We start from the raw sequence: 13,245 nt of genomic DNA on the forward strand, positions 1-13,245 counted from the left end.
GAGCTTGAGGGCTTTGTTTAAGCAGGCACTTAAACAACTGAGCTACTGGGCAGGCCCCCTGGGCAACTTATTTTAAAAAAGATTTTATTTCTCAGAGTTCTGAAGTCAGGAAAGTCCAAGCGCTAGGGACCAAAGTGGTGAGAGCCTCCTGCTACATCATAAGCAGATGGAAGGCACTTGTAGGAGTTTATAAGCCTAGGTCTCTTCTTCTTTTCATGAAGTCTCTAATCCACCAAGGATTAGAGACTAAGGCCACTGCACATGTCATTTCATGTGAATTTAGGGTTTAAGTTGCGAATGCATGAGCTTTTGGGGAAACACACTGAAGCTATAGTACTGTGATGGTGGTGGCAGTGGCAATGGCAGTGGTGGGCTACAGAGATGGCTCAGTGGTCTAAGCACCTGCCTAGCAAGCACAGGGATCCCGGTTTGATTGTCAGCCCCATGCCACCCCTGCCACTGAAACCAGGTGTGGTGCACACCTGTAATCCCAGCACTGGGGAGACTGAGACAGGAGCATCACTATGAGTCTAAGCTGTGTAGCAAGACCCTGTACCAAAAGTGAATCTTTAAAAATAATTAAAAAAGAGGGCCGGCGAGATAGCTCAGCGGGCCAGGGTTCAATCCGTCACACATGCTGTGCCAGCGACAGTCCAGACGTGGTGGCACACGCACACCTGTAATGCCAGCACTGGGGAGGCTGCAAACAGGCGGATCACGTTGAGTTCAAGCTGCATAGTGAGACCCTGCAGAAAATACAAAAAGGTGGGGGAGCATTCAGAGACAGCTGTTTGGATGTTTCTGTCTCTTGGTTTCTGTGTACTTCAGCTGGAGGAGGAGGCTCTGTGAGAAGAGAAGAACGTAGGAGATTACCTGTTCCTTAAAAACCACTGAGAAGGCCCTGCGTGGTGGTGCATGCCTGTAATCCCAGCACTCCAGAGGCTGAGGCAGGAGGATTGCTGAGAGTTGAGGCCTTCCTGGGCTACCTAGTGAGTTCAAGGCCAACCTAAATGGCATAGTGAGACTCTGTCTCAAAAAACAAAATCCTATTGAGTATTGAATGGCATCAGTACTCTTTGATAAAGTGATATCCTGATAAGTGCATCAGTCTGCAGTGCTGGGTAGTTTGTTGTAGTTGTGGTACTGGGAATGGAATGTGGGGGCGCTGTACCACCATGCCACATTCCCAGCCCTTAAAAAAAAATTATTTTTTCTTAGGCAGGGTCTCACTAAGCTGTCCAGGCTGGCCTTGAACTTGTGCCACCTAGGTGGCTACATTGTTGTTCTTTGTTTATTTTTTATTTTTTATTTTTTTTTTAATTTATTTATTCATTTATTTGTGTGTGTGTGTGTGTGTGGCCAGCTCAGCCCACCAGGGGGCGGGCTGGCTGGCATGTGGTGCTGGGGGATTGAACCGCGGTCCCTGTGCTTTGCCAAGCTTGTTCTAAGTAGGTGCTTTAGACCACTGAGCCATCTCACCAGCCCCTGTTCTTTGTTTAGTATTCCTGGTTTTTTTTCTTTTTGTTTTTTTGGAAGGCAGCTATGCTCACCATTATACCACCAACACAGTGTTGTTTTTTTTGTTTTTTTTTTTTTTTTTTAATTTTTTTATACAGAGTCTTGCTAGCACCTCAGCCTCCCAGGTATCTGACACTAAAAACCTATGCCTTGCATGTAGCTGTTGCTAACCTTTTTTTGCAGGTGGGTGGTGTGGTACTGAGGATTAAACTTGGAGCCTTCTCAGAGTTACATCCCCAGCCCATTTTTAATTTTTAGTTTTGAGACAGGATCTTGCCAAGTTGCTTAGGCTGGGTCTCTTATAGTCCTCCTTCCTCAGCCTCCTGGAGTGTTGAGATGACAGGCTTGCCCCACCATGCTCAGTTTGGTGCTGTGTATTTGAATTGAGACCAGTTAGTATGGTTGTGCATCTTTCCTGGTAAGTTAAGCGACTCTTGTTTCCTTGTTTTAAAGTGAGAGATGGCTCACTCAGTGGAATAAGCGCTTCCCTGGCAAGCTCAAGGGCATGAGTTCAATCCCTGGTTCTGCAAAAAAAATAAAGAAAGTGAGCAAGATAATGACATTCACCTCACAGAACTGTTTGGAAATTAATAATGAGTTAATATAAAGTGCTTAAAATCGTGCCTGGCATATAGTGATTGTCCAATAAATACTAGTATTCATTGGTGTCACTTTCATGTACGTTTGGAATAGGAGGATGATCTGGTTGGGGATTGCCAAGAAAGAGGGACATAACTGGTATCCTGAGAGGGTCCTCAGGGGCCTGCTAGAGTAGATTTTTTTTTAAATTTTTTTTATTATTTATTTGTTTATTTATTTATTTATTTTGTGTGTGTGTGTGGCCAGCTCAGCCCACCAGGGGGTGGGGCTGGCTGGCATGTGGTGCTGGGGGATTGAACTGTGGTCCCTGTGCTTTGCTTAGCTTAGCTTGTTCTAAATAGGTGCTTTAGATCACTGAGCCATCTCACCAGCCCCTAGAAGTAGATTATAAATAGGATTTTGATGAATAATTTTCTGGTAGAAATAGGAGAGCAAGTGAACCGGTCAGTTGGAGATGGTACTAGTAGACTGTTGATGATGAAACCTAGTATTGACCAGGAGGGTGGGCAGCAGATGTTGTGGAAGAAGTAAAGCCCTGAGTCAGGCCCAGATGTTGGACAGGTCCTTTCATTCTCTCAGCCTTGGAGGCCGGGGAGATAGCTCAGTGGTACAGAGCCTGGCTGGCAAGTGCAAGGTGCTGAGTGTGATTCCTAATACAAAAAAAAAAAAAAATCGTCATTTTATTTAACATTTTTGTGGGGGCTAGAGATTTGGTTCAGCATTAGAACGCTTGCCTAGCAAGCTGAAAGCCCTGGGTTTGGTCCTCGGCACCCAAAACAAAAAATAAACCTCCCCTAAAAAAAAAATTCCACCAAGGGCCGGCAAGATAGCTCAGTGAACTAAAGCACTTGCTTAGGCAAGCTCAGGGATCAGAGTTTGATCCCCAGTACCACATGCTGTGCCAGCTCCATCACCATGGCGGGTGAGCCAGCCAGAGTAGTGGTGCACATCTGCAATCCCAGTGCGGGGGAGGCTGAAAGCAGGATCACCACAAGTCTGAGCTGCATAGTGAGATCCTGCAAAAAGCAAGTACATTAAAAACAAAACCAAACAGTAAAATCAAAAAAGACCAAAAACAAACAAGGCAACTGCAAACATACTTTTGTTTTTGAGGCAGAGTCTGTCTGTAGTTCAGGCTAGCCTTGAACTACATAGTGATCCTCCTGCCTTGGCCTCCTGAGTGCTGGGATTACAGGCATGCACCACTATACCTGGCTTGTTTCTGTTCTCTTGAGTTAGCATCTTGCTAGATGTGTAGACTGGCCTGTAGCTTCTGGGCTGTGAACATCCTCCTGCCTCATTCTCCTGAATAGCTGGAGCTCGGGCACACCATCATGGCCAGTTAGTTTAAATGCTTTTTTGTTTTTGTTTGAGACAAAGTCTTGCTGTGTAGTCCAGGCTTGCCTTGAACTCACTGTGAAACTCAGGCTGGCCTTGAACTCAGGGCAGTGCTCCTGCCTCAACCTCCTGGGTGTTGGGATTATAGCCATGTGCCATTACATACAACTTTTTTTTTTTTGAGATAGGGTATTGCTATAGTTCACATTGTCCTTGAACCCACTATGTGTGTCTTGAGTTTACTACAGTGATCCTCCTGCCTCAGCCTCACAAGTGCTGGGATTAATAGGCCTACATCACCATGCCCTGCTCAGTTTTTTCGGGGTTTTTTTGGTTTGGGGCATTGAACTCGGAACCTTGTGCTTGCAAGGGAAAGCTTATGTCACTGAGCTAGATTCCCCCTGCTCAGTTTAATGCATTTTTATTGAGCACATTTCGTATAACGGGCTGTTTGAGGTGCTGAGAGCTAGATAGGCACAATGCATACCAAAGTCCTTATTCTTGTGAAGCTTATAACAAAGTGCTGAATATGACGGTCTATACCTTTTCTTAGCTACTGGGGAAGCTTAGGCAGGAGGATTACAAATTCAAAATTACCCTGAGAAATTTAGCCAGGCCCTGTCCAAAATAAAAAGGTCTAGGACTATAGCTCACTGGTAGAGGGAGAGCAGTACAAAGGGGGATGGGTAGCTGGGCTAATGTCAAGTAGTGCAGGGAGCATGTGTTTGGGGAAGTAAAAGGTTTCCAAGTGAGTGGGGAGCAAGGTGATACCCACCCACCTGTCCTTGAAGTGTATACTGGTGAAAAGACCATGGGGGACAGCCAGGTCCTGGCAAGCCTAAAAAGGCAAATGGAGCCTAGGGCAGGTATCTCAGAGGTCCCAGGTTAGGATGGGAAGGGTGGATTAAAGCAATCAGCAAACTGGTGTAGGGGCCTGGGATTTGACCCTGGCACCTCCCACTGGCCCCCAGGCGCCAGCGTCCCCCCACCCCAATGAAACAGCAATTGAGAGGAAGTTGTGGTGCTCACCTATAATCCCAGCTCTTGGGAGGCTGTAAAAAGATGGATCATTATGAGTCTGATCTAGTCGTGAGACCCTAAACACCCTGTAGATGCATCCCTAAAATACAGTTAAAAAAAAAAAAAAGAAAAGGATAGGAAGGGTGCTCAGAAGAGTGTGGATGGCCTAGTCCTGTGGGCTTACCTCATGTCCACCTGGACTGTGGCTTCAGGTAGCTGGGTTCTGAGGGGGCCAAAGTCCTAGTTCTAAGTAGAGACTGGCGGTGTCTCAAGGGTAGCCTTCTGGTGCAGCTTTCCCAAAAGCGGTCAGGAGCAGAGCATGGTTAGAAGAGAATTTGAAAATGTGGGAGGCTGCATGATCTTTACATATGTATGTTTAGTGAAAGGAATGTTAGCAAGGGAAGGTGTCACATGTGGTGGCATCCTAGCTCCTTGGGAAGCTGAGGCAAGATTGTGAATTAGAGGTCATCCTGGGCAACTTAGTGAGGCCCTTTCTCAAAATAAAATATATAAAAAGACCCAGGGTGTGTCACAGTGATAGTTTGTATATAATTTGTGAAGCTCTAGTTGTAGTGCCCAGTACCACACACACACAAGAAAAAAAAAAAAAAAAAGAAAAAATCATCATTACTTCTACTCTACAAAACGTAGTCTTTTAAATATTTTGGTTTGGTTTGGTTGTTTAGGACAAGAGTCTTGTCCATAGTAGCGCAGGTTCTACTGTTCTTAAACCCAGAATCCTTCTGCCTCAAGGTTCTACTATTCTTAAAACCAGAATCCTTCTGCCTCGTTCTCCTGAGTGCTGGGATTTCAGGTGTGTAGCACTGTAGACTGACTAAACCTTTCTTGACCTTCTGAGTACTGAAGCTTTTTATATTGTTGTAATAGTTTTGCGTCCTTTTTTTTCCCTTTGAACAATCATATCCTAAATGTTTTTCATGGTGGTCTGATCTTCACAGTTATTGTGTTTAATGGTGTGTGATATTGCATTGAGTGCTTTTGATAGTTTTTTAACCTCTTCCATTTTGGATATATGAGTTGTTTGTAGGATTATAATATAAATTAGTCTGCAGTAAATATCTATATTTTAAGGGAGGATCTCTTTTCGTCTTTTCTTTTTGAAACTATCTCACTGTGTAGTTCAGACTAGCTTTAAACTTGCTGTGTAGCCCAGGCTAGCCTCCAGTTTTCTGCAGTCATCTTACCTCAGCCTCCTCACCACACCTGGGTGCTCTCTTGTTTGTTTTTTTGGGAAGGGTATCAGTGATCAAACCCAGGATCCTGTACTTGCCAGGCAGGTGCTTAAAGAGGAATTTTGGCTGGAGTGATAGCTCAGCAGTCTAAGCACCTGCCTGACAAGCACAAGGACCCAGGTTCCATCCCCAGTACCGCATGCTGTGCCAGCCCCAAGCTGAGCCAGCCACTGAAACTGGGCATGGTGGCACACAGCTGGAATCCCAGCACTGGGAAGGCTGAGACAGGAGAATCACTGTAAGTCTGAGCTGCACATAAAAGGAATTTTATGAGTTAAGGAGTATTGTAGGTCAGACAGCATATACACATATGTGTATATAATTTTTAATGTCTTGTGATATGGTTAATTTTTTCAGAAGGTTTTTGTGCCTTTTTTCCAGTTAATCCACTGCAATAATAGTGGGTGGCTGAACCTTTATTTCAGCCTCACCGTAGCAGTTTTTTGTGTTGCTGGGACAAAATACCTGATGGTGGCAGCTTGGGGGAGAGGCTGGCTTGGCCCACAGTTTCAGAGGTTTAGTCTGTGGCCCTCTGACTTGGAGACAGGAACATCGTGGGGAAGGCGAGGTGGAACAAAGCTGCTTCCTCCACGGTGGCACGGAGACTCCCCGGAGGCTTCCCCACAGGGCCTAGCTGCTAACAGCACAGCCAACTGTGAGCATCAGTGGATTCACCTGCTCATGAGTGCAGTGCCCCCAGTATCCAGTTGCCTCCCTAGGAATCTCATAATCCTGTCCAGTTGGCAGTTTAGCACAAGCACTCAGTAGCATTCTCATTTTCATTGTTTGCAAGCTTAAAATTTGGAAATTGATAAAATTTGTGTCTAGGGCTAGGGATAAGCACCTGCCTGGCAAGCACAAGGTCCTGAGTTCTATCCCCAGTACGAATAAATAAATACAGGGGCTGGGGAGATGGCTTAGTGGACTAAGCGCTTCCCTAGCAAGCACAAGGGCCTGAGTTCAATCCCCCATTCTGCCAAAAAAAAAAAATAATTATATGAGTACATAAATATCGAAATAATATTTGTATACATGGGGGGAAACTGTGGGAGGATATTTTGGGGTACAGTTGTCCATGTGTATCTGGGTCTGCATTTGTGAATTTAACCAGCCATAAATCCAAAATATTTGACAAAAAATTGTTTCTGTACTGAACATACAGATCTTTTGCTTGTCATTATTTCCTAAACAGTACAATATAACATTTATGTAGCATAGATATTCTTTTTTTATTTTTTATTTTTGAGAGAGGGGTGCTTATTTTATTGAGAAACAAATATGAATGAGACAGTTTCAAAGCTGATTAATAGGACAGTTTCAATAATTCTTAGTGGTTATCCATACTATAGGATATCCTGTCGAAACACTATTAGTACACATCTTCTCATTGAATTAAGCGAAAGTAGCTGTATATCTATCCTAACTATTTTGTATATACAGATACAAAATGTTCTTTCCTTTGTATCCCCTTTTTTTGTTTAGTCCTGTCAGAGGTGGGTATTCTATTGGCATCTAAATACTATAGGTGCTTGAATTCAGCAAAACAATCCAACACTGTCCAGCAGCCTATAATAATAGTGGGTTATCCTCAGAAGTTATTGACTTGAGCCTTTTACAGCTCATCGTATTAATATGGCTTTACTTTGTATACCTCGTTTTTATACTTTTCTACTGGATGGTTAAGACCAAGATAAAGCAAGACCTATATAACAGGAAATGTAACTTTTGTATCTGATAAGGTCAGTCAAGTACCCTCAGGATTTATCCTGTAGCTCTGTACTGCACTTTGTAGATCCTTTGTCAGTGTCAGCCATGAGGATGAATCACGCCATTGCTTGACCAATTTAGCATAGATATTCTGAGTAACCAAGAAGTGAACTGAAGTATATGGAAGAATATATGTCAGTCCCACCCCCAGGCACGCTGTGAGGGTGATTGAGACTGATCGTGGTGGTGCTCGCCTGTAATTTTAACGCTTGGGAGGCTGAAAACAGGAAGATCACTATGAGTCCGATCTGTGTAGTGAGTCTATGTAGTCACTGTGCTAATTACATTAAATTCTTTATGTAGGTTCTATGTAAAGATAAGCCATTTTATTTATTTATTTTGCAGTGTTGGAATTGAACCTAATGCCTTTGCACTGAGCTTTATGCCCAGTCTGTTTTAGATTTTTTTTTTAAGATTTTGATTATTTGCTTGATTTTCTTTTTTTTTTTTGCGGAACTGGGGATTAAACTCAGATCCTTGCGTTTGCCAGTCAAGCGCTTATCCTACTGAGCCATCTCCCCGGCCCTGCTTGATTGTTTTTGAGACAGGTTTTTTAATATAGTCCATAGTGGCCTTGAACTCACTATGTTGGGTGATCCTCCTGCCTCAGCCTCCCATGTTCTGGGGTTATAGGTGTAAGCCATCATACCTAGCATATTTTTTGAGATAGGATCTCACTAAGCAGCTAAATTACTCAAGCTGAGTTTGAACTTGGCATCCTTTGGCCTCAGCCTCCCTGAGTGTTGGAATTACAACACTCTGTGTTCTGGGACCACTATGTCCTTCTGGGTCTCTCCAGGAGCGACTTGGCTTCCATTGTGCCCTCCATCTCTTAGGTTAGGGACAAGGGTGTCTTCATTCTCAAATGCTAGAGAAAATACTCATTTTTCTTAAAAAAACTTTTTTTTTGTTCCAGGGATCGAACTCAGGACCTTATGCTTACCAGGCAGCACATAAGCCTCTGAGCTACCTCCCTGACTAGAGTCTCATTTTTGCAAAACCTTCTTTTGAATCTATGCTCTCTGATTTTTCTCTCTCACTCACTCACTCACCAACTCATGGCTTTCTCATGTTCTCAAGTCCTGTTGAAAACACTTGAATGACTCCACGCAGCCTCCCAAGGCCTCTGCCATCTTTGTGGCTTCAAGTGTAAGGCCAGAAGCCAGGATCTCATCCTTTAATCTTCCTTCTTCAAACCTCACACATCCAATTAATTACCAAATCTCATTAAATCTAACTAATGTTTCTAATCCACCTACTGTTCCCTATACCACTGCCTCTACTTTAAACAGGGTTTTATTTTTTGAGGCCTTATGTTCCTGAAATGATCTTGTCTCCCTTTGTTCATGAACGATCACACACTAGGTGTTGGGACGACTCCCGCCACCTAGATAGATAGGGGGACACTGCAGCCTGAGCAGCACAGGAACTTAGGGCTTAAGGGAGGCCACCCAGAGGAAGAAGCATCACAGAACCCTGGAAAATAGTGGGGATTCAATTTGAGGAGTTACTGGGGAGGTGAAGGAAGAATGTTCCCATTGGAGGTGATTACCCGGAAAGTTGCAGGTTGAGAGTATGCTGAGTGGGTATCTTTTGGGGCTTTGACAGTCCAAATGTGGACAACACTGGTGGGAGTAAGTAGGTAGAGATGAGTCTTTAGTGGGGGTTGGGGATGGACACCTTTGTAAGGAGAGGCTGCATGGAGTCATTGAAGTGTTTTCAACAGGAGAGTACTTTTATACAGAATTCAAACTTAAGATCTTGGGGAAAAAAACATCTTGGGAGCCTCAGTGTGACTGCAGGTGTGGAGAATGGATTTTCAGAGACCCAGAGAATATGTTGAGTGCTGCAGAAATGCCAGCAAGAAGGCAGTGGTTTGTACGGAGTTTGTAGGAGAGGAAACGGGGGAGAAGATAGATTGAGGGAGGAGGAACTGGCAGCACTGATGAGTTGGGCCAGGAAATGGGTAAAGGAGTAGCGGTGGTCAAGTGACATGTGCATTCCAGGTTCGAGAACTGGGTGTGAGGCCAAGGAGGGCCGGCAGGCATGAGACGGGAAGATGCTGGGCCTTTAGGGACAAATGGAGTTTGAAGTCTCTGAGATCTCAGTGGAGCTGTCTGCCAGGAGGCTGGCCATGTGGATTTAGAGCAATGGGGTGAAAATTGAAACCGTTGCTGGGTGACAGCTCTGTGAGGGTAACCAAATAACTGATGAAGGATTGGCTTGTCCTATTTAAAGAGTTTCTACAAATCAGTAAGAAAAACAACTTTTAAAAAAAGTGAGCAAAAATTACCTAAATGGCTGGTAAATATATAGAGATTCCTAACCTTACTTTATTAGTAATGACAGAAATGCACACTTATGCCATAACAAAATACGGCTTTATGGACCCAGCCTGAGAAAAGTTTTAAGTCTAACAAGGCCAAGAGAATAAAGGAGCACCATACCTGCCCCCCCATCCTGTTCCTTTTTTTCTTCCTTACATTCTTCCCTGTGGTAACAGGGATTGAACCCCTCTGAGGAGAGTTTTACCACTACATTATTTTTCTATCTCTGTCTCTATGTGTCTTTCTCTTGCTCAGTGTCCTAAGTCTGATATTTGAGGCTGACTAGAGCATTGAAGATTTTCTTCTTTATTTATAACCATTTGCTTTCTATATCTGATTAGTGCTAATACATGATCTACCTCTTTTCTGTAAAATGTGAGGGGTGGGGCTGGTGAGATGGCTCAGTGGTCTAGAGCACCTGCTTGGAGCAAGCTTAGCAAAGCACAGGGACCACGGTTCAATCCCCCAGCACCATATGCCAGCCAGCCCCGCCCCCTGGTGGGCTGAGCTGGACACACACACACACACACACACACACACACACATACACACACAAAAATAAATAAATAAATAAAATTAAAAAAAAAATAAATAAATAAATAAAAAAATAAAATGTGAGGGGCATGGGCCATTGACGCTTTTCCCCTGCCGGTGACACTGCCATTCCTGCACCTCTGTCCAGGTCCCTGTCCTTCGAATGGTGGAGGGTGATACCATCTACGATTACTGCTGGTATTCTCTGATGTCCTCAGCCCAGCCGGATACCTCCTAGTAAGTGATGTCTTTTGCATCCTTCTCTATCCCCCATCAGATTCAAGGGAACCCACCACTGAATGTCAGGGCTGCCAGGGATATCTGAAGGTCTGTGTGTCCCTCAGGTTGGAGCTGAAAGGGCCGGTCAGTTGGCTTCCTCCCCTTCCTTTGACAGTGCCAGGGCCTCAGTGTCCATGTCTCTCTCAGCGTGGCCAGCAGCAGCCGGGAGAACCCGATTCACATCTGGGATGCATTCACTGGCGAGCTCCGAGCTTCCTTTCGTGCCTACAATCACCTGGTACAAACCTCCCTGCCCAGCCCAGTGTTCTTCTGGCTCAACTCTCTTTCCTTGAAGATGGCCAAGGCTTTGCATGGAACTGTTTTTAGCCCTTTACTGCCCTCAGGATGAGCTGACAGCAGCCCATTCCCTCTGCTTCTCCCCGGATGGCTCCCAGCTCTTTTGCGGCTTCAACCGGACCGTGCGTGTCTTTTCCACATCCCGACCTGGCCGAGACTGTGAGGTGCGAGCCACCTTTGGTGAGCATCTGGGTCTCTAAGGGATGAGGAGAGGCAAGAGTGGGCCCTTGTGTGAGCCAGTGTAGGCTACCTGTGGGATTTTGCTTCACTTTCATTGTAGCCTGGAAGGCAGGTTTTACCCAGTTGAAGAGAAAGCAAACAGTTGGAGGAAGCTTTCCCAAGGTCAGCCAGTTCATTAGAGAATTAGTTTGCTCCTAAATTCATTACTTGTAAAACTGTATACATTTTGGTCTGTAAACATCTTCTAATACCAAGCTTGGCATGGTGGTACACACCTGTAATCCCAGCATTTGGGAGGCTGAGGCAGGATCACCACAAGTTTGAGGCCAGCCTGGGCTACAACATAGTGAGTTCAAAACCAGCCTGAATTATATGGTGAGACCCAGTCAAAAATAATAATAAAATAAAATTTCTAATCTCTAGAATTTTTTTATTTTTTTTTATGTTTTAGGGAAGGGTCTATAGGGTCTCACTACTAGATCAGACTCAGTGATCTGCCTGTTTACAGCCTCCCAAGAGCTGGGATTACAAATGCGTGCCACCGTGTCCAGTCTCAGCATGCCCCTGGGGCGGGGCCAGCACAGGGATCGAGCCCCTCACTGCGCTTTAATCCACTGAGCTATTTGGCTAGCCCTTAGAAATTTTTATTTTTTTTGTGGTCCTGGAAATGGGACTCAGGGCCTTACAAGTGCCAGGCAATGCACTTAGTTACACTACCACTGAGTTACACCCTGCCCCTCTAGAAAATTTGAGGTGAAGCTAAATCCATTTCCTGTAGACCTTCATCTTTACCTTCCAGGAAAAACTGGAATTGGAGAGGGAAGGTAGAAGCCTTGGGCATTTAGAGCCTCTGAGGGATAAAAAGATCTGGGAAACAACAGAGGTCTTTGTGCTGCTGCTGAGAAAACAGGGTGGGGGAGATGTTGAATCCCAGCATGTTAGTGCCTGGGCAGGGGACTGTTACATGCCTCTTCTTCTAATGACAGGTTCTGTCACCCTCTCTTCTATGTTCCTTCCCTCTCTAGCGAAAAAGCAGGGCCAGAGTGGCATCATCTCCTGCATAGCCTTCAGCCCTACCCAGCCCCTCTATGCCTGTGGCTCCTATGGCCGCTCCCTGGGCCTGTATGCCTGGGATGATGGCTCCCCTCTGGCCTTGCTGGGTGGGCACCGAGGGGGCATTACCCACCTGTGCTTTCATCCTGATGGCAACCGCTTCTTCTCAGGAGCCCGAAAGGTAGGGGTCATATGCTGAGTATCCAAAGCAGGTAGGTGGGCAGTAGTTCAAGAGTGGGGATATAATCTGAAGTGTGTTGGGTAGTACCAAGCTTTAGGCATAGGGACATTGGGGGAGGGAAGTGAGACAGACATTCTAGGCCCCCATTCTGTGTCTAGGATGCTGAACTTCTGTGCTGGGATCTCCGGCAGCCTGGTCACCCGCTCTGGTCCCTGAGTCGTGAGGTGACCACTAATCAGCGCATCTACTTTGATTTGGACCCGTGAGTGGCCATGGCCCCTTCCTGCCTATGCCTCAATGCCCCAGAATGCCAGAGCTGGACTGCAGAGTCCCACTCCCAGGTGTGAGGATTTCCCTCCCCAGGGCCACTGCTCTTGTGCCACTGAGTCTCCCTTTCCCAGGACTGGGCAGTTCCTGGTGAGTGGTAGCACCAGTGGGGCTGTCTCTGTGTGGGACATCAGTGGGGCTGTTGATGCCAGTGGGAAGCCAGAGCCCATGCTGAGTTTTCTGCCCCAGAAGGACTGCACCAATGGGGTGAGGTATGCAGTTGTCTTCATGGGGCTATGGAGGTGGTTGATGGCTGGGGGAGCCAGCATTTCCACTCCAGGGCTCATAGTCTCTCGGTTTCTCCCACCAGCCTGCATCCTAGTCTGCCTCTGCTGGCCACTGCCTCTGGTCAGCGTGTGTTTCCAGAGCCCACTGAAAGTGGAGATGAAGGGGAGCAGGTGCTGGATCTTCCGCTACTCTCCTTGCGCCACGTCCACCTCGAGTGTCGGCTCCAGCTCTGGTGGTGTATGGGGGATCCAGATCCCAGTGACCCTGGTGACCACCAGGATGAGACCAGACTAGAAGGGACAGAGGGAGGTGGGGATGAACTTACATAAAAAGGTTTTCTATG

At 45.8% G+C, this 13,245-nt stretch overlaps 2 protein-coding genes across 2 annotated transcripts in view; one reads left to right on the forward strand and one right to left on the reverse strand.

Moving 5' to 3' along the window:
- The window catches only part of Tp53 (tumor protein p53), a 28,162-nt gene extending 23,657 nt beyond the window's left edge, over window positions 1–4,505 (reverse strand). The window contains exon 1 of the mRNA XM_023723302.1: window positions 4,489–4,505. The gene's annotated coding sequence lies outside the window, so the exon portion shown is untranslated. The remainder of the gene's footprint in view (window positions 1–4,488) is intronic.
- Wrap53 (WD repeat containing antisense to TP53) overlaps window positions 1–13,245 on the forward strand; it is an 18,159-nt gene extending 4,914 nt beyond the window's left edge. The window contains exons 6-12 of the mRNA XM_023723422.1: window positions 10,506–10,594; window positions 10,784–10,874; window positions 10,981–11,113; window positions 12,139–12,347; window positions 12,506–12,609; window positions 12,749–12,886; window positions 12,985–13,245. Coding sequence (XP_023579190.1) covers window positions 10,506–10,594; window positions 10,784–10,874; window positions 10,981–11,113; window positions 12,139–12,347; window positions 12,506–12,609; window positions 12,749–12,886; window positions 12,985–13,231 — 1,011 coding nt within the window. The 3' untranslated portion in view covers window positions 13,232–13,245. The remainder of the gene's footprint in view (window positions 1–10,505; window positions 10,595–10,783; window positions 10,875–10,980; window positions 11,114–12,138; window positions 12,348–12,505; window positions 12,610–12,748; window positions 12,887–12,984) is intronic.

Source organism: Octodon degus, unplaced genomic scaffold (assembly GCF_000260255.1).
Source record: "Octodon degus isolate 3935 unplaced genomic scaffold, OctDeg1.0 scaffold00098, whole genome shotgun sequence".
Lineage (NCBI taxonomy): Eukaryota > Metazoa > Chordata > Mammalia > Rodentia > Octodontidae > Octodon > Octodon degus.